The sequence below is a fragment of the Rhinoderma darwinii genome, chromosome 12, assembly GCF_050947455.1.
Source record: "Rhinoderma darwinii isolate aRhiDar2 chromosome 12, aRhiDar2.hap1, whole genome shotgun sequence".
Lineage (NCBI taxonomy): Eukaryota > Metazoa > Chordata > Amphibia > Anura > Rhinodermatidae > Rhinoderma > Rhinoderma darwinii.
In genome coordinates this window covers 12,756,357-12,778,823 of record NC_134698.1, presented here as the reverse complement: position 1 = coordinate 12,778,823, position 22,467 = coordinate 12,756,357, and the positions used below count along the sequence as shown (strand labels likewise).

Genomic DNA, 22,467 nt, shown 5'->3' with positions numbered 1-22,467 from the left:
TCTCCAAGTACTTTATCTTTAACGCGCTGCACAGAGTTATTTATTCCTGTAGCCTCCTCACGCAGGCTATGGACTTCTAACCTCATGAACCGTATTCTCAGGTTCTTTAGAATCCGTCACTTTACCTCGTCCCACCGTCTAACTGGCCTCTGCTTAATGGCAATTCAACCAGAGGTCTTGAATTTAGTGAGTCTAGTGATGACTCACCCCGTGCACGGTGTGCAGTCCTTGGGTGGGCGAGGGTCTGGAGGTGTTGAATTCCAGGTCAAAGCACCAAGATGACAGGAGAATTTTCTATTCTTATTAAAAGAGGTTCAAGGAGTCATCTGAATAAGATGAAGAGCGCGGCTTTTATTCCTGTCAGCAAGGAGACAAACAGCAGTAGATCAGCAGTTTGTCTGAGTTTCATAACATAAGCCCTGGTTTATATACAAATATCAAGACGTATTGCGACCCAGACTAAATGAAGACAGTTTGTGGTTTTCCTGTCATATGGAATGTTTAACACTTCAGTATGAAACTAGGCCACAGTTGAACTTCCTCAGGAGATTCCAATCTCTATATTGAGACATTCAACAGCGTCCGCATACTTTATCAATTATCTTAAAAGTACAGCATATTTAACACTCTGTCAGCTAAAGCATTTCCTGGGAAGATTGCATAGCTCAGTGCACATTTAACGTTTGTTACATAAAGTAAGAATAAATTTAGAATAAAACGTTCCCAACACTCGCTTAGCTGCGCTGTTTACGTAACTCCCATAGAACTGAATAGTAGTTAAGGAAACAGCGTACCTAGCTCGCATGCTATGTTGCTTCCGCAACTGCCATTCACTACTATGGGAGTTACAGAAACAGCGTAGCTCAGTGAGTTATGCTGTTTCTGTAACTCCCGACCATGTCCCAACCATACAATCAGGAAGTGGCCGGAACTCATCGTGAGCACAAAAATCTAGAACTGGTTTAGGGGACCCAGTTCTAGAGATAGGTTCGGGTCCCAAAGGTGGGACCTACATCTATCTGACACTTAAGACATATTCTGTGGATATGTCATAAATGTCCCTCATGGGAAAACCCCTTTAAATCATTACAAAATCCTTGTACAAATATAACGGATTAATATGGTTTTTACCCTAGTGATTAACTCTCAGTGATATTGTTTTTGCTTTAGCACTAAGTTCTACTAATGCTAAGACATCCCCAGTGCCACTAGTGCACAACAGGATCTACAGCTGCCATAGGCTGGAGAACTGAATGCAGGGACCTCAAGAACGTCATGTGGCTTTTAAGTCACCGGATGGGGAGCAGAGCCCTAGTCTTTGATCAAAATGAAGGCACCATAAACATCATGATCGTGATAAAGGTCACTGACATAAGGAGCTTGCAGGTCCAATTTCTGCCATTCCTCAAAATGTATTTCTTTCAAACCACAAAACTTGAGAGTTTTCTCAAAGACAAAGCCTTGGTTAATCATCAGTGGTTGTTTTAATCATCAAAATATTTCTTATTTACTTCAACGGAAAATACATTAACTGATCTCAAGAAAATTGCCAGGTTTGACCCAGGTGAGATTACATTATATTTTTCTCCAGGTGAGGACAGAGACAGCAGAGTACTCCTATGCAAGAAAAGTAAATGGGCTCCTTGCTCACTAATAAATCATTATAGAGAACCCTCTAATGTATCCCAAAAAATTCACGACTAATTTTGAGATATGAACTTCATTAGCACAGACCCTTACATGCAAATTAATAGACTCTAGGAATCTGCCAGCAGCTTTTAAAGTGGCAATGGGATCCTTACCTAATAGGCTCTTATGCAGCTGCACAGGTTGCACATGTGTTATGTCTGACTATGTTCTGACTTTAAATAGTTTTGGCTATGTAAAGTCTCTTGATATGTCAAATTTAACAGGTTCTCTGCCAAAAAATCTGATTACTAATGCAATCTGAGATAGGGAGTAGAATGGTGTGACTGCAGCTAACATTCTCTGATGTCATCACAGAGACAATCTAAAGTCTATATAAGTGAACGCTTGAAGGTAAATCTATTACTCCCTGATTACCACATTATATACATTTTTATATTTACAGAAGATAAGAATGAAGAAGAAGATTCAGGAACCTTTGGTAGGATACTTAAGGCCAATAAATGTAACAGCATATTGATAATGTTTACCAGTAAATAGAAGTGACACATTACATATATTTTAATCCTCTGACAGCTCGTTGATCAGCGCTTATTTGCTCCTTTAACAAGGAGTTATGGATGGGAATGAGTGCTCGTTACTCAGATCGCTCGTCCACATACATTATTATTATGTTGGTAGCACATCTCACTGTTTACACATGGAGATGTGCTGCCGACAACGATAAAATTTTAAAAACTATACGATCGGCAGAACAACAAGCGTTTGCCCGTTCATCTGCAGAGCACTGCCTTGTTTACGCTGGTAAATTATCGTCAACGAGCGTTCTATGAACAATTGTTTGCCCGATAATTGACCCATGTAAAAGGGCCTTTAGTCTAATGTTGACCTTCTAAAATAATATACATTAGTGTGCTTAACTTCCTAACTTATCTTCCTGGTATCTAAAAAACAATAGGCTTAAAGGGTATGTCCACAAATCTTAAAGGGGTTGTCCACTTAGACAAAGCCTACTTTTTAGAAAGGTCCCTTAACAATAAACTGTTAACAAAGTATACCCCTGCTGGAACTTCCAGTGTTCAGCTATAATCTGTGGGGAGACCTGGCATTAGGTGTTATATTTCCCTGCAGCGCCACCACAGCAGAAATTAAGCATTACTCCATGCACATATGTAACAAATGTAACAAACATACAAAGTTGAGTAACTTTCCAAACATATTGCATTGCATGACATGTACTGATGTTAAAAGAAAGCCTTTCTTATAGCTCATAATTGCAATTATAATTTAGTAGGACAGATAGTTTATATCACTGTGCAGTGTCTTGTGTAAAAACTGCGCCTCCTGGACTTCAAATCGCCAAAGAAATCTCTGCCTAGACACTGAACAAGCAAGTAACTTAAGATGACTCAATTTATGTAGATTGTAGAAAGGTCTCTGAATGTATACATGCACTTTCAATCACTATCATATCGTATTAACTCCAACAATATGGTGATAACTGGTCCTTACTGAGAACACATTGAAAAAAAATGTGTGTAGAGCTAGGTCTATAAACCTAAAATACATTATGGAATAGGGTATAAAGCAGTATTATACAAATTACATTTCTTCTAAATTATTCATCATTCCTCACAAGTCAAAGTTTAGGTCCAAACATTTATTCCCTTGTCTCTATGTTGTCCATTGTCAATTGTAGATGACATGCTATATATATAATTATTGGTCTTGATTTTACTGTTTTCTTTATTTAGAAATCACCAGGGCTGTAAAAGAAGGAGACATTTTTATACAAATAGGACGCAGCGCTATAAAATGTAGAGAATGCCTGTGGCCAAAATCATCAGATGGGACTGTCATTGTGCCCTACACCCTTTCCTCTGATTATAGTGAGTGTTTTATTATTTTTACCTAAGGTGGCCATGATAACTGTCCTACAATACATTCATTATCTGTTCTTTTATCCTCAGGTGATTGGCACCACAACTTGATTAAGACTTCCATGCAGGAATTTGAAAAACTTACCTGTGTGAGGTTTGTGCCTCGAACAGCAGAGAATGACTTCCTCAACATTGCGTCTTTAGGCGCGTAGGTTCTACTATTTAAGATTTGTCAAATTTCTTACACTAGATCATGCAGGATATTATAATGTATCATTATTGGTCTGAAATCTTGTATAAATTTATTGGGAGAATTCCTATTTGTATGAGACTTGGTAGTCATAAATCCCCTATGTATTCTTATTATTTGACTATATCAGTTCAGAACAATCTGATCTGAAGAGCTTAAAGGTGTTATCTAGTTTATAAATCCATTTACATATACTCTAGTAGGGAATCTGAGTTCAATTGGTGTGGGTCAAGATACTCATCTATGATCCAGAGCGCAGAGCAGTTAACAAATAGTGTTACATGTTCTAGAGGACCTATATTACAGTCAACCCACTGATTTGAATGAGTGCAGTGTAATGCTTGATTTTCCCTGTGGTGGTGCAGCAGAGAAATTGAACACCTACTGCCAGGTTCCTGATCGATGGGGTCCAAGCAAGGGAACACTCTGTGATCCGTTTATTGTCAAGGGACTCTTTTTTTCCAGTGTCATGGACGTTAATGGCTCAAAATATATATTAGACTGAAATTTAGATGAGTGTTCCAAACAGACACTCACGCCAGGAGTGTATATATCAAGAAAGGGGAAATAACCCACAGACGCTGCTGGTATGCTCAAAATACTCCTCTGGGGGTTTATTGCCAAACTCAATTACAATAATATCATTCAAAAGGGGTGAAGGCCTGAGGTTAACCAATCAGAGGCAATGTGACAATTATTCTTATTCAGCCAATAGCAGAGCATAAGTATATTTCAAGTACATAATTATAATTCTTCATTAAAATGTTGACATAAGGTAACATCTGGAGACAAGCATACAATGGAGTGGTGTTAACTGTTCTTTCCCATGAGGGAGTTTGCTGCGATAACGACAAATATTTCCATTTTATGTCTGGGCGTACAGCCAACCCGCTAGCCATGGATGCATGAAGGCCACATAATGATTACATAAAGATAACACATTTCTTTGAGACTTGAGCAGAACTATGTAGAGGGAAGGTCATTAAAATAATGGAGAATACATATCTTAGTAATGCGGCATCCTGCTTGATCATTCATAATGTAATTTGATACAGAGAATATTAGCAAATAGACCATCCTTCACACCAGGTAGGGACTGTCCAAAGGGAACCATCTTTTTTATAAGATTATTTGTCTTATGACAGTAGAATGCAGATATCTTCCTCCTTCTGTCTATGGACTTATGGTCTACCCATTGACACAGACTTGTTATCATATACAATAGTCAGTGTTTCCTGACAGTTCTTGTTAAAAGCTGAGGGCAAGTCACATCCCTTACTTTTTCTAGTATATAAATGCAAAAAAGCCAAGGTCTGAACATGTAGGACCCCTAAATCGTGGTAATGGGGAGTTGGTTACAGGGGATCAATAGAAGGCAGAGTTACTAAATGGGTTCTTTAGCTCTGTATATACAACAGAAGAAAGAGCGGCTGATATAGCCGGCGCCAGTGCTGTTAATATATCAGTTGAATTACTGAATTGGATGAATGTAGATATGGTCCAAGCTAAATAAAATAATATAAATGTGCGCAAGGCCCCGGGACCAGATGGGTTACACCCTAGAGTTCATAAAGAGCATAGTTCAGTTATTTCTGTCCCCTTTTTCATAATATTCAGAGATTCTCTAGTGACAGGTATAGTTCCAAGGGACTGGCGCAGGGCAAATTTGGTGCGTATTTTCAAAAAGGGCTCTAGTTCTTCCCCGAGTAATTATAGACCAGTAAGCTCAACATCCATTGTGGGGAAAATGTTTGAGGAGCTATTGAGGGACTATATACATGATTATGTGACACAAAATTGTATTATAAGTGACAGCCAGCATGGTTTTACTAAGGACAGAAGTTGTCAAACTAACCTGATTTGTTTTTATGAAGAGGTGGACAGAGGGGCCGCTGTGGATATAGTGTTTTTGGACTTTGCAAAGGCATTTGACACTGTCCCTCATAGACGTCTAATGGGTAAATTAAGGACTATAGATTTAGATAGTATAGTTTTTAATTGGATTGAGAATTGGCTCAAGGACCGTATCCAGAGAGTTGTGGTCAATGATTCCTACTCTGAAAGGTCCCTGGTTGTAAGTGGTGTACCGCAGGGTTCAGTGCTGGGACCACTATTATTCAACTTATTTATTAATGATATAGGGGATGCGATTAATAGCACTATTTCTATTTTTGCAGATGACAACAAGCTATGTAATATAGTTCAGTCTATGGAAGATGTCCGTGAATTGCAAGCGGATTTAAACAAACTAAGTGTTTGGGCATGCAATAGGGAAATTAAGTTTAATGTAGATAAATGTTAAGTTATGCACCTGAGTACCAACAACCTGCATGCATCATATGTCCTAGGGGGAGCTACACTGGGGGATTCACTTGTTGAGAAGGATCTGGGTGTACTTGTAAATCATAAACTAAATAACAGCATGCAATGTCAATCAGCTGCTTCAAAGGCCAGCAAGATATTGTCGTGTATTAAAAAAGGCATGGGCTCGCAGGACAGGGATGTAATATTACCACTTTACAAAGCATTAGTGAGGCCTCATCTAGAATATGCAGTTCAGTTCTGGGCTCCAATTCATAGAAAGGATGCCCTGGAGTTGGAAAAAATACAAAGAAGAGCAACAAAGCTAATAAGGGGCATGGAGAATCTAAGTTATGAGGAAAGATTAAAAGAACTAAACCTATTTAGCCTTGAAAAAATACGACTAAGGGAGGACATGATTAACTAATATAAATATATTACTGGCACATACAAAAAATATGGTGAAATCCTGTTCCATGTAAAACCCCCTCAAAAAACAAGGGGGCACTCCCTCCGTCTGGAGAAAAAAATATTCAACCTACAGAGGTGGCAAGCTTTCTTTACTGTGAGAACTGTGAATCTATGGAATAGACTACCGCAGGTGCTGGTCATAGCAGGGACAGTAGATGGCTTTACAAAAGGCTTAGATAATTTACTTGAACAAAAAAATATTAGCTCCTATGTGTAGAAATTTTTACCTTCCCTTTTCCCATCTCTTAGTTGAACTTGATGGACATGTGTCTTTTTTCAGCTGTACTAACTATGTACTAACTTAAGAGCCGAATCTTAAATCTCTCCCAATTGTGAAACTGACTATTGACAACACTAAGTATTGGAAACAAGGCTAAGTCCAACCTGATGTCTTTTTTTTATGGTAATGGCAGATTCATCAAAAGGGCAGGTGTCCTGTCCATAAATCTGGCGAATGATGCCCTTGTAAAAAAGAAACTGACACACCATTTATACATTGTGAAATTATGAATAAATCTTCTCCATTGTGTATACATTTTTTAAATTGGTTACTTGCTTCCAAATATATTCTCTCACTATGTGGAGGAACATTCTACAAACCGGAAAAAAACATTACATCCCATGGTTATCCCAATGCCTATCCTCCAAACTTGAACTGTGTCTACACAATCACAGCCTCTGTTAGATACAGGGTAAGATTTCTTTCTTTTAAGATTATCTATAGAGCCCAAAAATAATTCTGGATTTTGCACTTAATTTCATGCCCTAGAAATATTTACCCTACAACGTTGACATATTACATTGCTCAGGATATCAATCTCAGATACAACATATAGTGTCTCCAAATTTATTTATTTATCTATCTGTCTATCTATCTATCTATCTATCTATCTATCTATCTATCTATCTATCTATCTATCTATCTATCTATCTATCTATCTATCTATCTATCTATCTATCATCTATCTATCTATCTATCTATCTATCTATCTATCTATCTATCTATCTATCTATCTATCTATCTATCTATCTATCGATCTTATGGCTTATTGATGATTTATATATTATAGAGTCATCCGATATTCTTTATTACAATTGTGTCACCTTGGATAATTACATAGTATGATTGTGATCTTTACAGGTTTCCCTGACTGTTAATGATGTCCAGTTGAAAAATATTAGATTCTGCCAAAATGACTATTTAAAGATGACGGACTGGTCCATAGAAAGGGTCCATTCTGTGGTGACAACACAATCCCTACCATCACCTCTACTGGGACTACCCTGGAGCTAAAACTTGTTAGTGATAGCAGCGTCCAGAAGAGAGGGTTCCAGGCATCATATATATTCAGTGAGTATTACAGTCTCCCCTATATATCCTCTTCACATACATAGCACATATACTATTTATTTCCCAAGTGAAGCAGACATACAACTATTAATGAATAATTAATTCCACTGCCACAGTCAACTTGTATCCTCCAGTAAAGACCTTGATGCGGGTCACATAGGCAGGGGCCGACATGCCACAAACTTTACACAGAAAAGGAACCTGAGTCAGACAAGTAGAAGCTTTTATGACAACTTATTATTTTAGAAAACACAAGTTAAAAAATGATTGTTATTATAGATCCTATTATTATACATTTAAGGGTTTTGATTATAGATTTTTATAAATGTGAATTATAAATCACATCACAGTGATGACCCCATATTTACAGCTGAGGACCCCAATATTTGGATTCTAACTTTGACTTTTATGTAGACATGTCCTCGTATTAAGAACCATCTTTGCATTGGCATCAATGAGAGTAATGGAAACCTATGAATTCTCTCAGTCAATTGATCAATAATCAATTGAAGTCTAAACTTTTAAAACCTATTTAGATTTTAGAAACAGAGTGGACAAAATTTATTTATGAAATGTTTAGATATGTATTTTTTACAAGTAATTTAAGGGGTTGTCCAGTTTGAACAATCCTTTTGTGTTAGATGTGTCTCCTGTTGATAGGAAAATTACAGTATATCCCATTGTTAGACCCTCTGTATGAAAGGGAGCAGCAAGTGTTCAACTATCCTACAGCACCACCGCAGGGGAAATGTAGCATTACACATTGAAGTTCCTCAGGCTGTCCATGTAATGTATAGAAGTAAATATAATGGTGGTTTCTCTTGGCTCAAATACCCACAAAATCTCTCTCAGACCGGAGCAGGCAAAACTAAATTGGGTATGATCCAACAAATACCCTAAATAACAAATATAAAGTACAGTGAAGTTTACTGCTCAGACAGCACTGGTAACAGTCCAATATCATTCAGTATGGGCTCTCTCCCAGAAAAATGCAGTGGACAGTCCGCAATCCAATGAGGGTGTGGATGGTAATTCTTATCCTGAGGGGAATCGACCATATTACATGTGGTATGAGAGGAGGTGCTATTAAACAAAAACTTGCACAATGCGAGACTCGCTGGATATGGACCCTTGGGACAATGTTTCCACATGGGCTAAATGAATCTCTGAGCTACACTCCGTTTCTGTAACCATTGACTCCGCAGTGGGTCTTGGTTTTTTAATCTTTTCTATATTTGTGTTATTTTATAGTACTAACTACTCTCGTTTTGTCCATCCTTTTTTTCATATATATAGAACTTCGCATCACCTATTGAGTCTATCTGAGGAGGTTACTAAGGGGATCATATCTAACAGGACAAAGGAAGAATTCCTTAGTATCGTCCTGCATGCTATGTTTGTGTGTTCCGCTATTATGTAATTTTGCATTATTACAATAAATTCTACATATCCTCTATGTATGTATATTTTACATTACATTGAATTGTTCGTTGACACATTCATATTATACTCATTCATTGTGGTTACTTGTTTTTAATACATATGTCATATTACAACATATTGTTCCAGTATGTATCTTATAATGCACTTTCCCTGTATTTTTATACACCTATTGATATTCACATTACGAGTTTTTAACCAGTTTTTATAAAGCTTTTGATGATTGAATATAATATTCTGTCATGGTCTTATTTATTAATTGTCATATTATAACAACCTTGTGTCACTTATTCATTCTTATTCACTCACTTTATTTAATTCATTATCATGTTACGTTCACATGATGTTTGAGGGTCTTTTTTCCTTTTTTTCATTCACCACCATCGGTCCCATAATTAATATATTAGTTATTACTAATACTGGACCGTCCTATATTCATTATATTCATTCATTCACACCTTTGTTCTTATGCATTCCCTCTTTATGTCACCACACACACATATCACCACATATTTTCCACCATCACCCTTCTTATCCATCAGGGCATCTCCTCTCACTCCCTTGTCATCACAGTTTATTTACACTCACACGGCATACCAAGACTGCCGTCCCCCTCCCTCCCTCCCCCTCCCTTCCTTTTCTCTCACTGCTCACACAACATTCCATTGTTCACGGTAATCAGTGCAGACATACTCTTATCATATTATCCATTAACTACATTTCTCTTCATCTTATGGTGACGTAGGCACGATGAGAGGGTGCGCTGATGCAGTTTGAGAAAGCAAAAAAACTAAACTCTCGGGGGGGGGGGGAGTGGTCCTGGCTCATTCCGTCTGCTGTCTCTAATTGGAGCAGGCTGTGGGGGGCGCGGTCAGTCCTCGCCGCCCCACATCCTCTCTGATGACGCAGTACAGGAAGTGGGGCAGCGCCATCTTTGTACCCCGCATCAGACGCCACCTATCCTCCATCCGGTCATATCACCTCCTCCTCTTGACTCATAACACCTGGGATGCGCAGTATATAAGAGTGGGCACGAGCAGCTTGACCCCAACCCCGGACGAAGGCAGGTGCCGAAACGCGCGTCGGGTGTAGACGTCCCATCTTTGCATCACAATGTCTACTGGTATGTTGAACAAATACTTGCCATCTTCAGCAGCTTGCACAAAACTTTGCTTATAACTCTTTGATTACACTTCAAAACCAGCTTTTGCACACCTAAACACTGCTCTATACTATTGTATCCTGTTGGCGTTGTTTATACATTTTCTTTTTTACTCAAATCGCCACTACTGTACGAAATATATGCATATATGTGTTTTAGCCAGGTATGCTGCTATTTATCTATTTGCTGCCATAATACCTTATTGTTTCCAACATGTTGACCAAATTAGCACATCTGATTTATGATTGATGTGACGTCCTTTTTTATTGTGTGACTTATCCTTATTCCATCTTTTTACTTGTCTCATGTCACTATTCAATAAAAATTGTATATATATTTTTTGTATTTCACGTGCTTCAAGTCGATCATTTTTTCTTTGTCAGTTTCTCATTATATATATATATATATATATACACACACACACATATATATATATATATATATATATATATATATATATATATATTTCTAGTGCTATGAAAAAGTATTTGCCCCTACCCAATTTTGTTTATTTTTAGAATTTGTCACACTTAAATCTTTCAGATCGTTAAACTTCTTTTATTAGTAGACAAACATAACGCAAAGAAAACACAAAATGCTGTTTTAAATAATGATTTTTTTTATTGAAGGAAAAATGCTGTTTGGCCCTACTTGGCCCTACGTTAAAAAGTAATTGCCCCCTTAGCTACTAAATCAACCAGTTAACCAAATTCAATTTCCCTAGCCACATCAATGATTACCGCCAAACCTATTGAATCTAAACCACATAAATATTACCAGCCTGCCAATGTGAAGCCAGCTGGGAGGTCTCAAAAACCTGCACATGATGCCTTACTCTAAAGAGATTTAAATACAGATGCTAAATTAAGTCATTAAAATCAACCTGTCTGGAAATAGTTACAAAACCATTGCTAAGGCTCTGAGACTCTAGTGTACCACAGTGAGAGCGATTATCCATTACTGGAGAAAACTTGGAACAGTGGTAAACCTTCGCATCTCATCAAGGAGGTCACAAAAGAACCCAGATGAACAGCTGCAGGCATCACTTGATGTTCCCTAAGACTTATGTTTGAGGACTGATGAGTCAAAGGTGGAACATTTTGGAAGACATGGGTCTCGGTACATCGTTTGTAAAGCTAACACCGCACTTTACTATAAGAACGTCATACAAACCGTTACACATGGTGGTGATAGTGTGATGGCCGGGGGACGCTTTGCTTCTGCAGGATCAGAATGACTTGTTGTAATTGATTAAACAATGAATTATGCTCTCTATCATAAAATCCTGAAAATGTTCGCCTGTCAATTTGTGACCTAAAGCTCAAGCCCAGTTGGGTTATACAGCAGGACAATGATCCGAAACACACAAGCAAGTGCATCTCTGAATGGCTCCCAAAAAATAAACTAAGGTCCAAAGTAGCCGTGTCTAAGTCGTGACTAGATGTATAGCGCATTTGGCAATTAGATTCGACAGGACTTGCCAAATTCATGCCCAGACATGAGCATATGTATGCCTATACAATTGCATACAACTGCCTGGGTTGTCTTACTTAGAAAACTTATTTTCATATACCGTATTATAGAATTTAGAGTTGATAGAAGGGGGGGGTCCTCTGTTCAGGATCCTCATCTCTTGGTCAGAGTGGAGAGCAGTTACAAAGATCATCTTTAACTCTCGAGGAGCTGTCCTGTTCTGCTTTACCCAGACAACCCATTGATTTGAATAAACATGTTGTAATGCTTAAAGGGAATGTGTTGCCAGAAAAACATGTTTTTTTTTAAAAAATTAAACATTTAGTGTGTGGGTGATTAAACATTGTTCAAATTTTTTTTATTTTTTTGCACGAGTCCAGGAAATATTATAAATTATTTCTAAGTTATAATACTACCCATTTTTGGTCACTAGATGGAGCTGTTCCCAAAATTGCAGCATTGCAACGTTGGGTTAAAAGCCCTCGCTCTAGTGAGCTCTCAGCATCCCCCCCTCCTTTATCCTGGCTAGTGCCGGGATAAACGAGGGGTTTGAAAGGTTTAACCTCCTACACTGTGTGTCGCCATTTTTTGAGGTAACCCACAGTGTAGTAGGTTTACATACAGTAGTAAACACACACAAACACTAACATACATTGAAATCTCTTACCTGCTCCTGCCGCCGCGGCTCCCTCCGGCCCGTCCGCTCCCTTTGCTGCCGCTGTTCCATGTGCACAAGTCCGGAAGCCGCGACCGGAAGTAGTAATATTACTGTCCGGCCGCGACTTCCGGTCCACAGGAAAATGGCGCCGGACGGCGCCAATTTCGAATAGGACTGTGTGGGAGCGGCGCATGCGCAGTTCCCACACAGACGCCGTACACGGCAGTCAATGGGACGGGAGCCGTTCACAGTCCCTATGGGACTGTGGCTGCCGTGTTCCATGTCTGTGTGTGTCGTTAATCGACACACACAGAAATGGAACAAAAAATGGCAGCCCCCATAGGGAAGAAAAAGTGTAAAAATAAGAAACAGTAAAACACAAACACACAAATGAAAATAAACGTTTATATTAAGGCACTAACATCTTTAACATATAAAAAAATTATTTGTGATGACACTGTTCCTTTAATTACCCATGTGGTAGTGCTACAGGAAAGTTGAACCTGTACTGCCAGGTCTTCTTACAGATAACACCTTATTGCTGGGTGTCCCAGCAGGGGAACATTAGCACTGCATCACCACGCAGACAAGCAAGAGCAAGGGAGATCCCATGTAAGTAGGTAGTGTGGCGCCAATAGGAGAATAGGAGAACAACGAGAGATGTTAGACCTCAGTGTTTTTGGTCTGTGTTGTCTGTTTGTTTTTTGCTCAATTCAGACCGGGACCTGGTTGCCATTAAGAGCGAGCTGGTCCCTATGCATTAACCCAACAGAGACTTGAGGGTCAAGCTGCCGGGGTGGGGAACGGTAGGTTGTGAGAGATAATGTGGGCCTTTGCGGAGCTGAGAAATAGGTCACCTGCTGAGAAGTGAGCAAGTCCTTGCAGGAAGAAGTACAGCTGTTTTGCCAAGAGGAGTGTGGAACGACTGTCATGTAGTGCAGGGTGAGTTAGCCAAGTGATCATCAGTGGTTTTGAGGTTATACAGGCAGGCTCTAGATGAGGTTGGCTGGCAAGCATTCTGTGCAGGCCACCGCTGAAGCTGTGAAGCGTGTAGTGCATTATCAGCCTGAGCGGATAGCTCTGGTAAGTCTGCTTGGGCAGTGAAAGTGGTAAACCCGGGTGTGGTAATCAGTGAGAGGGTTAACAGTGCTGTTTTTAAACCAGTGGGGGGCTGGTGGGATCTAGAAGGATCCGTGTTCTAGTGGGCCACTTAGATTGCTACAGTGAAGACTGGTTTCCTTGTAGACATGAAACGTGTCATAGTTAGTGCAGTCCTGGATTGAATTTAGTGGGAGGGGTAGCATTTAGGATCCTTTGAGAGTCAGGGTCCGTGAAAGAATGCTGCCTTGTTTCCGAGGTGACTGAGTGTACAACACTGCAGAGAATCCAAACTTTGTGATAAATATCATGATTGCTCAAAGTGGGTTTGAAAGATGGAGGCCAGGGCCATCTACCCACAGCCCTCCATCCTCAGAGGACAAGAATGATAATTGGACAGATCCCTGGGATTATTGTGCCCGTGTATGTTAAACTTAAGCCATGGATAGTTCGATTAGAGGATATGTAATTATTTGTACCGATCGTATTATTTAGTTTATTTAGTTTATGTAAAATGACCAAAGAGGCAGGGAAAGGAAGTCAGGACTATTAGGCCTCATGCACACGACCGTAGCCGTGTGCACGGCCGTGATTTTCGGGTCGGCCGGCTGCGGACTGTCAGCGGACTGTCAGCCGCAGGCCGCCCGCAAATCGCGGGACATGCACAAGGCCGCGGCCATTGTTTTCAATGAGCCCGGACCGCAGAACCAGGCCGTAATAAGACATGCCCGTTCTTTCTGCGGTCCGGGTTCCCGGGCCGTGCACGGACCGCAAAAACTACGGTCGTGTGCACGGCCCCATAGAAAAGAATGGGGCCGCAATTCTCCCGTGGATTTTCGGGAGAATTGCGGCCGCAAAAACACGGTCGTGTGCATGAGGCCTTAATATCGATTGCTTAAGGTATAATAGAGCTCTTATTCCTGGGACATATCAACTTTTCTGTGAGTTCTATTCTTGGTGCCTTACTGGACTGTCAAGAATTGTGAGGAGTCATCTGATATTTAAACCCTCATTCCTACACTAATTGACATGCCCTAAAATCTAATAGTTAAAATCACATTAACACACATTGGATGGTGTTCTTATCAGCCAAACACAGTTGGCATTATTTGGGTAGGCTGATGGGTAATTGGCTGAGGTCAGACTTCCAGTATTGTTATTAAGCAAAGTAGCACAAACATCTATAAAAAGAAAAAGAAACTAAATCATTGACTGTTCATATGTAATAAAAAATTTATTTATTGGTCCCTTATGTTTCTATGGTATAAAGGTGACAGATTTTGGATACAACTTTTTGAAGACTCTAGACCTTCAGGAACTTACTGCATTGATATAGACGGTTAATTTTAGCGACATCAAGAACACTCAGTCCATCTCTTTGTCCGATTGGGACGTTTGGGTCTGGCTTGGGAACAATGGTGGGCTGTCCTGCATTGATAGTGAATGCGTACCTGTCAGATACAGGAGACAATAAGAAAGCACGAAACATGAGATTGTGACAGAAAGATTCATCATAGAACAGAATATTTCAGAATTTTATTATGACTTTTGACGTTATATAATTCTTTATTATTACAGTTTACAATAAACAATGAACTTACTTGTCATAATGCATTACTGATCCATAGTCATACGCCAGACCAAGATTATTGGTGTCTTGCCTGTCAAAGTTTTCAGTCTCATCTTTAAGACAAGAAATCTTTATTGTTAGTCTCATTGTTGTAATAAAAACAATATAAAATGTATCATGAGAGGAATTACTTATGTATTTATGGTGAGGGCATTACCTGGTGAGATATTCTCATACATGATGGTGACATAGTCATCCCGGTCACTCCTCGTATGTTCATGGTAGAAGCCCAGGGCGTGGTTGAGCTCATGTTGTATAATTCCTTTGTACATACAACCATTTATAGCTAATCCAACAAACTGACTACCACCTACTCGTCCAATATATCCTGTACAACTGAAAATATATAGGAAATAACATTTTGTTATAAATTAGAGAATGATGAAATTAATCATAATATATAAGGATAAAGCCGGTATTATTACAGAAGAGACATAAGTAATCACTGATTAATGGTCACATTGGGTCTGTAATAGTCGCAGTTGATCATTGCATGTCTCCTGATTACGGAGAGGGGTATACAGTAGGAAATCCCTTTATTTTTAGGTTGAACATTCCAACTGGGAGAGATTTAATATTTAGCTCTTAATTTTGGAATATGACATCCCCTTAGCTTTCAACAAGAAATATCTAGAGACACTTTCTATTGTATGATATTAAGTATATGTTAATATTCAGACTACAATTTTATAGTCAGAAGGAAATAATAGACTGACATATATATATTTGCATTCTACTGTTATAAGACAAATTCTCTTTAAGAGCATGTTCCCTTTGGACAATCCCTATGTGTAAAAAGAGTTGTAGCAAACAAATAATCACAAAGTGTTCCCCTGCTTGGACCCCAGCGATCAGCAACCTAGCAGTAAGTGTTAAATTTTCCTGCAGCACCACCACAGGGGAAATCAAGCATTACCCTGCATCCATTTTAGTGGGTTGACGTTATAATATAGGACAGATCCTCCAGAACAAATAACACTATTTGTAACTACTCTGCTCTCTGGATAATAGATGAAGATATTGTATAGGGGATCCCCCTTTATCAACTCAGAATTCCCTAACAGACTATAAGTAAATTGCTATTCTAAACTAGACAACCCCGTTTAAGGGAACCTGTCACCAGCATTTCACCTGTTGAACTCTACTCACCCCTCGCTGGCAGCTGCTGTCAAAAGTTCATTGTCGTTATCCCCTCTCCTAAACTCATCCTAGTCCGTAAATAATGGTCTGCAAACATTATGCGCCTATAATGCTAACAATCCAGCAGTCTAGTTCGCTCCTCTTCTTATGCCCGCCCACCGCCAAAAAACTGGTCTGCCCAGAATGCAGAAATTTCATCTGAGATAGCTCGCATGCGCCCATCATGTATGGTCCGTTACTCTTCCCTGCTTCGTCCGAGCCTTAAATCTAGTTACTGCGTAGGCGCCGCTATGGCGTACCTTTGTGCACATGAACCAGAACAAGACATTGATGCGCAAGCACAGGATTTTGTGTGTGCTGTGGAGTGGCGAGGTGCTGTCAATCAAAAGTAAGAAGGCGAGGTCAACTCGGAAAGGCTTGGGGAATGAAGATGTGACCCTTTTCGAACGAAGAAATTACTATTTTATGATATTTAGCTAACAGCATGGTAACACTAAAAAACTGAATTCTAAAGTTACAGAGCCTACCTAGAATATAATTATAAGTTACATAAAAATAATTTTTCACCTAATTCCACCAAGTACTGCTGGTTTAATAGGTGAAATGCTGGAGACAGGTTCCCTTTAATCGATATAGTCAAATAATTAGACTACATAGGGGATTCTTGACTACCAAGCCTCATACAAATCGCAATTCCCCAAATGAATTAGTAGAAAAAAATATTTCCTTGACAATAAACGGAACCTGGCAGTAAGTGTTGAATATCTCTGCAGCACCACCACAGGGGAAATCAAGCATTACACCACACCCATTCAAATCAGTGGGTTGTGTAATGTAGGAAAGGTCCTCCAGAGCAAGTGACGCTATTTGTAACTGCTCTGCGCTCTGGATCATAGATGAGTATTCTGACCCACACCCATTCAACTCAGATTCCCTACTAGAGTATATTTAAATGGGTTTTATAAACTAGACAACACCTTTAAGTTCTTATTATCAGAATGTTCTGAACTCATATAGTCAAATACTAAGACTACATATGGGATTCATGACTACCAAGTTTAATACAAATAGTAATTTCCCAAAAAAATTTGTAGAAGAGAAAGTAGATCCATAGCTTCACTTGATTTCAGACCTATAATGATAAATTATAATATTCTGCATGATCTAATGTAAGAAATTTGAGAAATCTTAAATAGTAGAACCTACCCGCCTGAAGACCCAATGTTGAGGAAGTCCTTCTCTGCTGTCCGAGGCACAAACTTCACACAGGTACGTTTTTCAAATTCCTGCATTGAAGTATTAAACAAGTTGCGGTGCCAGTTACCTGAGGATAAAAGAACAGATAATGAATGTATAATAGGACAGTTATCATGGCCACCTTACGTATAAGTAATAAAACACTCACTATATTTAGAGGAAAGGGTGTAGGGCACAATGACAGTCCCATCTGATGATTTGGGCCATAGGCATCCTTTACATTTTATAGCACTGCGTCCTGATGGTATCAATATGTCTCCTTCTTTTACGGCCATGGTGATTTCTAAATGAAGTAAACAGTAAAATATGAAATGCTATGTTTATGCTTTACAAGACCAATAATTCGGTATATAACATCTAATCCACAGTATGATGGTATCAAGTCTTATCGACAACATAGAGAGAGAGATTAACAAATGTCTGGACCTTAACTTTAACTTGTTAGGAATGATGAATAATTTTGAAGGAAACTACTTTGTATAATACTGCTTTATATCCTATTCCATTATGTGTTTGATGTTTATAGACCAATCTATACAAAGATGTTTTCTCAATGTATTCTCAGTAAGGTCCAGTAATGTTATCACCATACTGTTGGGGTTAATATAAGGTATGATGGTGATTGAAAGTGCTTGTATACATTGAGAGACTATTCTACAATCTATATAAGTTTAGTCATCTTTAAGGAACACTCGAGGCAAAACTAAACTTTCCCATGTCCACTATTCTGGTATTCTATGTGTCAGTCTTTCACCTGATATTTTTCAATCTTTTCTATCTCTATATATCAGACTGGGATGGTTGCTTAGCAGCAGTGTGAATCTGGCTCGGTGACAGGCTTTCGCTACTTGATTGTATGGAGATCTATGTGTCACCCATCACAGGCTTCAGCAGTTCCTGTACCACAGAAGTTTTGCACAAGAGTGGACAGAAACTTCTCTCATCAGCTGCCACTTATACTTAGACAGGTTCCTGTCACATAGGTATAATTTAGAAGAATATAGTGCAGTCTCCTTTTCTATATACTTATGGTTTCTCTGCTTTTTTAGAAGAATATAGAGAGAATGATAATCACAGTGTCCCCAGCATGCAGTAATGGTATGGTCTTTAGCTGGTCATGTGATGTTGTGCTGAAGCATCATGAGATTGATAGCAAAGCAGAGAGGAAGAGAAAGCTGTGGAAATCTAAGAATCAAGATGGAGGCTTTTTTTAAGCACAGACAAGGCAGCAGTTCAAAAAGGAAGTACAGTATGCATAAAAAGTGTAGAGTAGGTATACAGTCAGTTGGGGAATTCAGACATGGAAAATTGTATTTCCACTGGAGGTCTTCTTTAAAGAAGTCCCGGAGGTTCAGACATTCCTTTGGGAACTCCTTTCCGTGATTTACTATTATGGCGCTTTCACCAAGTAATTAAGATTGTTTGACATGCCCTTTAAGCTTATGATTCTTCCGATACGGGGATGATTATTGCTTAACTAATGTTAAGAACATTACAATATTTTCCTAATAATTTTTCTAGGCTAATAATAGACTGAATGTATTACAGGGGATTCTTAAGACATCACTGAAATTATTACTACATTTTATAATTATCAAAATATATGTAATGTATCACTTCTATTTAATGGTAAACATTATCAATATTCTGTTACCTTTATTGGCTTCAATTATTCTGCCAAAAGTTCCTTGATCCTCTTCTTCATTCTTAACTTCTGTTAATATAAAGATGTATATAATGTGGTAATCTGGTATCATATATGTATCTTCAACCACTCACTTTTTATATCTATAGCTTAATACTACTGGTAGTTGTAATTCTCTATTATCTATAATTCTACCATTCAATGTAACCACTACCATTCACCATCAATGATAATATAAATTGTGACTTGTTCTATTAGAAAAGTAGAAGAGCAAACAATATGATACATTACATTTTGTTAGGAAATTGATATCACATCGTTTTTACATATTGTTTTATCTAGAATAAGACAATTTTCATATCTTAGTTTTAGATATTTAATTACAGATGAATTATAAGAAGCACTTTGGATGTTGATGACATCACACTGATGGTGTTATGTAACTCCTACTAAGACTCATTATCCCTTCTCTACTATAAGTTCAGTTGTAGTGTCTTTAACTGAAAAAACTGATTATTTTGAAACCAACTGGTTACTAGGGACACTCTGTCTGACGAGCCCATTTAAAAGACCTTGGTTCCTAAGCAATGCATCCTTAGTAACCAGACTTATAGGAATAACAGATCAGCTCTAAACTGGATTGTCTCTGATGACATCAGAGAAGGGAATGAGCAGCTTGGCAGCAGTCACATAATTCCACACCCCACCTCAGGTTGCATTCGTTTTCAGATTTTTTTAAGAATACATTTTAGTTAGTTAGTACTATGTAAAGATAATTACTCAGCTAATGTGTAGGGGTAGATAAAAGTTAAATAGAAATATGCGAACCATTTAGATTGTTTTGTTTAGAGTTTACAAGTCTAGCAAATATAAAATAAAGGGCTAAATATACTTTTAAAGATTATAGGGTGGCAGAAATAGAAGAATAACCCAAATAACAGTGAGGAAGTTCTTACCATATTTATTTAGGCCAGGTATGGAAAGCTGTAGAAAAAAATATTTATAATCATTACTAACACTTCAAATATGTATCATATATAGAAAAGGATCTATGCCAAAAATATGTTATGTAAGAAATGAAGCATTTCTTTAATACTAAATAAATGGTGGATTTTGATGTACTACAATCCCCAACATATATTATTTGTTGAGTGTAAAGAAAAGTCTTCAGTAAAATAAGAAGATAATAAAAAATACATTTTGCCAACTATATCCATTACCAAGTATTAAGTCTGGTTTTCCAAAGGGATCAAATACTTATTTCCCTGTGCACAATGCAAATAAATATATATAATTTTGACAATGTGATTTTCTGTTTTTTTTTTAAATATAATATATCTCTCACTCGTAAAATTAACCTAGCCTAAAAATTCTAGACTGTTCATGTCTTTGACAGTGGGCAAACTTACAAAATCAGCAAGGGATCAAATACTTATTTCCTTCACTGTATATATATATATATATCTTTCTATCTATCAATCAATCAATCTATATATATATATATATATATATATATATATATATTTATATATATATAGATAGACATACAAAAAATAGGCAGCACTCTACAGCATAGTAGTCAGAAAAGTGAAAAACGTTTATTCACCCATATGTAAGAATGCTACGTTTCAGTCCCAATCTGGACCTTTCTCAAGCACTGCTTGAGAAAGGTCTAGATTGGGACTGAAACGTAGCAATCTTACATATGGGTGCATAAAAGTTTTTCACTTTTATGAACTACTATGCTGTAGAGTGCTGCCTATTTTTTGCATTCCTAAATTTGGACTATTGGTCGTGGTCTGAAGGCTTGCACACACGAAACCCCTGATAGAGGTGATTATTTCAAGATTTGTGGTGCGGTTCTTCTTTGTATTTCCTAGATAGATAGATAGATAGATAGATAGATAGATAGATAGATAGATAGATAGATAGATAGATAGATAGATAGATAGATAGATAGATAGATAGATAGATAGATAGATAGATAGATAGATAGATATTGATATATATATATATATAGATATACAGATATATGTTTATATATATATATATATATATATATAGATATCTATCTATCTATCTATCTATCTATCTATCTATCTATCTATCTATCTATCTATCTATCTATCTATCTATCTATCTATCTATCTATCTATCTATCTATCTATCCATCTATCTATCTATCTATCTATCTATATGTATATATATATATATATATATAGTAAAGCAGAAAGCAGCAGCACTCACAAAAATCTATAATACGGGTGCCCAGGAAGTCGTCCTGATCCTGGGACGGAATATCAAACATAGAAAGAGAAAACTTGCAGCACTCCGATGTGAAAAAATGGTGGTTTATTCAGCCAAACACAAAGCGATGTTTCAATCCTACAATAGTATCTTTATTTATTTATATATATATATATATATATATATATATATATATATATATATATATATTCTATCTACAGAAAAATGAGTTATCTTACCTGTAATGATGGAGATAGAGGTACACCTGTCACAGTTCCTGCTACACATAGCAGGAGGAGGAGGCAGATCTTCTCACCCATGTTGCTGAGATATCTCTACAATATTGGACGGATTTGTTCCTTGTCTGGATGAATGCTATCCTACATGTCAGGAATGCCTTATATACATGTAAAGTGTAGAAATCTATCCAATCACAATGCGGAAATAACGATATCTGTAATGGTCAGAAGAAGAGCCTGGAGCAGGTATATGCCTGTTACCGATGTACAATTATCTTTATATGTGATCTCATGGTGACTACATGGAGATGTTCTTCAATTCGGACTGTAATTCATTTCATGGTCTACTGACATTAATTTACATACTGATAATTTTGTGAAAATGTGTCAAATCAGAAACTTGTTAAACCTGTTTACTAATACCTATAATTGTATCATTGTCTTTGTTACAGTTAGATTCACAATCTTTACAACGTAGATCACAGTATTATTTAGCCTGCAATCACACATAATGTTCAAAAACTTTCCTTCTTTTTACTTTACGCTGTATGTTCTTGATCTTCAGTGGAATTTTAATC

The 22,467-nt window shown here is 37.8% G+C and overlaps 2 protein-coding genes across 2 annotated transcripts in view; one reads left to right on the top strand and one right to left on the bottom strand.

Annotated features, from left to right (window-relative positions):
- Positions 1 to 278: 278 nt before the first annotated feature.
- The window catches only part of LOC142664387 (embryonic protein UVS.2-like), a 52,572-nt gene continuing 30,383 nt past the window's right edge, over positions 279 to 22,467 (top strand). Inside the window, exons 1-4 of the mRNA XM_075843458.1 lie at positions 279 to 381; positions 2,093 to 2,128; positions 3,402 to 3,536; positions 3,618 to 3,735. Coding sequence (XP_075699573.1) covers positions 279 to 381; positions 2,093 to 2,128; positions 3,402 to 3,536; positions 3,618 to 3,735 — 392 coding nt within the window. The remainder of the gene's footprint in view (positions 382 to 2,092; positions 2,129 to 3,401; positions 3,537 to 3,617; positions 3,736 to 22,467) is intronic.
- On the bottom strand, positions 14,791 to 18,033 carry LOC142664996 (embryonic protein UVS.2-like). The gene is made up of 6 exons (XM_075844523.1): positions 17,907 to 18,033; positions 17,708 to 17,825; positions 15,519 to 15,697; positions 15,333 to 15,414; positions 15,055 to 15,182; positions 14,791 to 14,912 (listed from the first exon to the last, which is right to left on the bottom strand). The coding sequence occupies exons 1-6, from the start codon at positions 18,031 to 18,033 to the stop codon at positions 14,791 to 14,793; spliced, it is 756 nt and encodes a 251-aa protein (XP_075700638.1).

Coding starts and splice junctions, on each gene's coding strand:
- LOC142664996 (XM_075844523.1), bottom strand. CDS start 18,033: ATGGCCGTAAAAGAAGGAGACATATTGATACCATCAGGACGCAGTGCT. Junction 17,826..17,906: donor CACCCTTTCCTCTAAATATA/GTGAGTGTTTTA, acceptor TTTTATCCTCAG/GTAACTGGCACCGCAACTTG. Junction 14,913..15,054: donor TAACCGTCTATATCAATGCA/GTAAGTTCCTGA, acceptor TTCTTTTTATAG/ATGTTTGTGCTACTTTGCTT.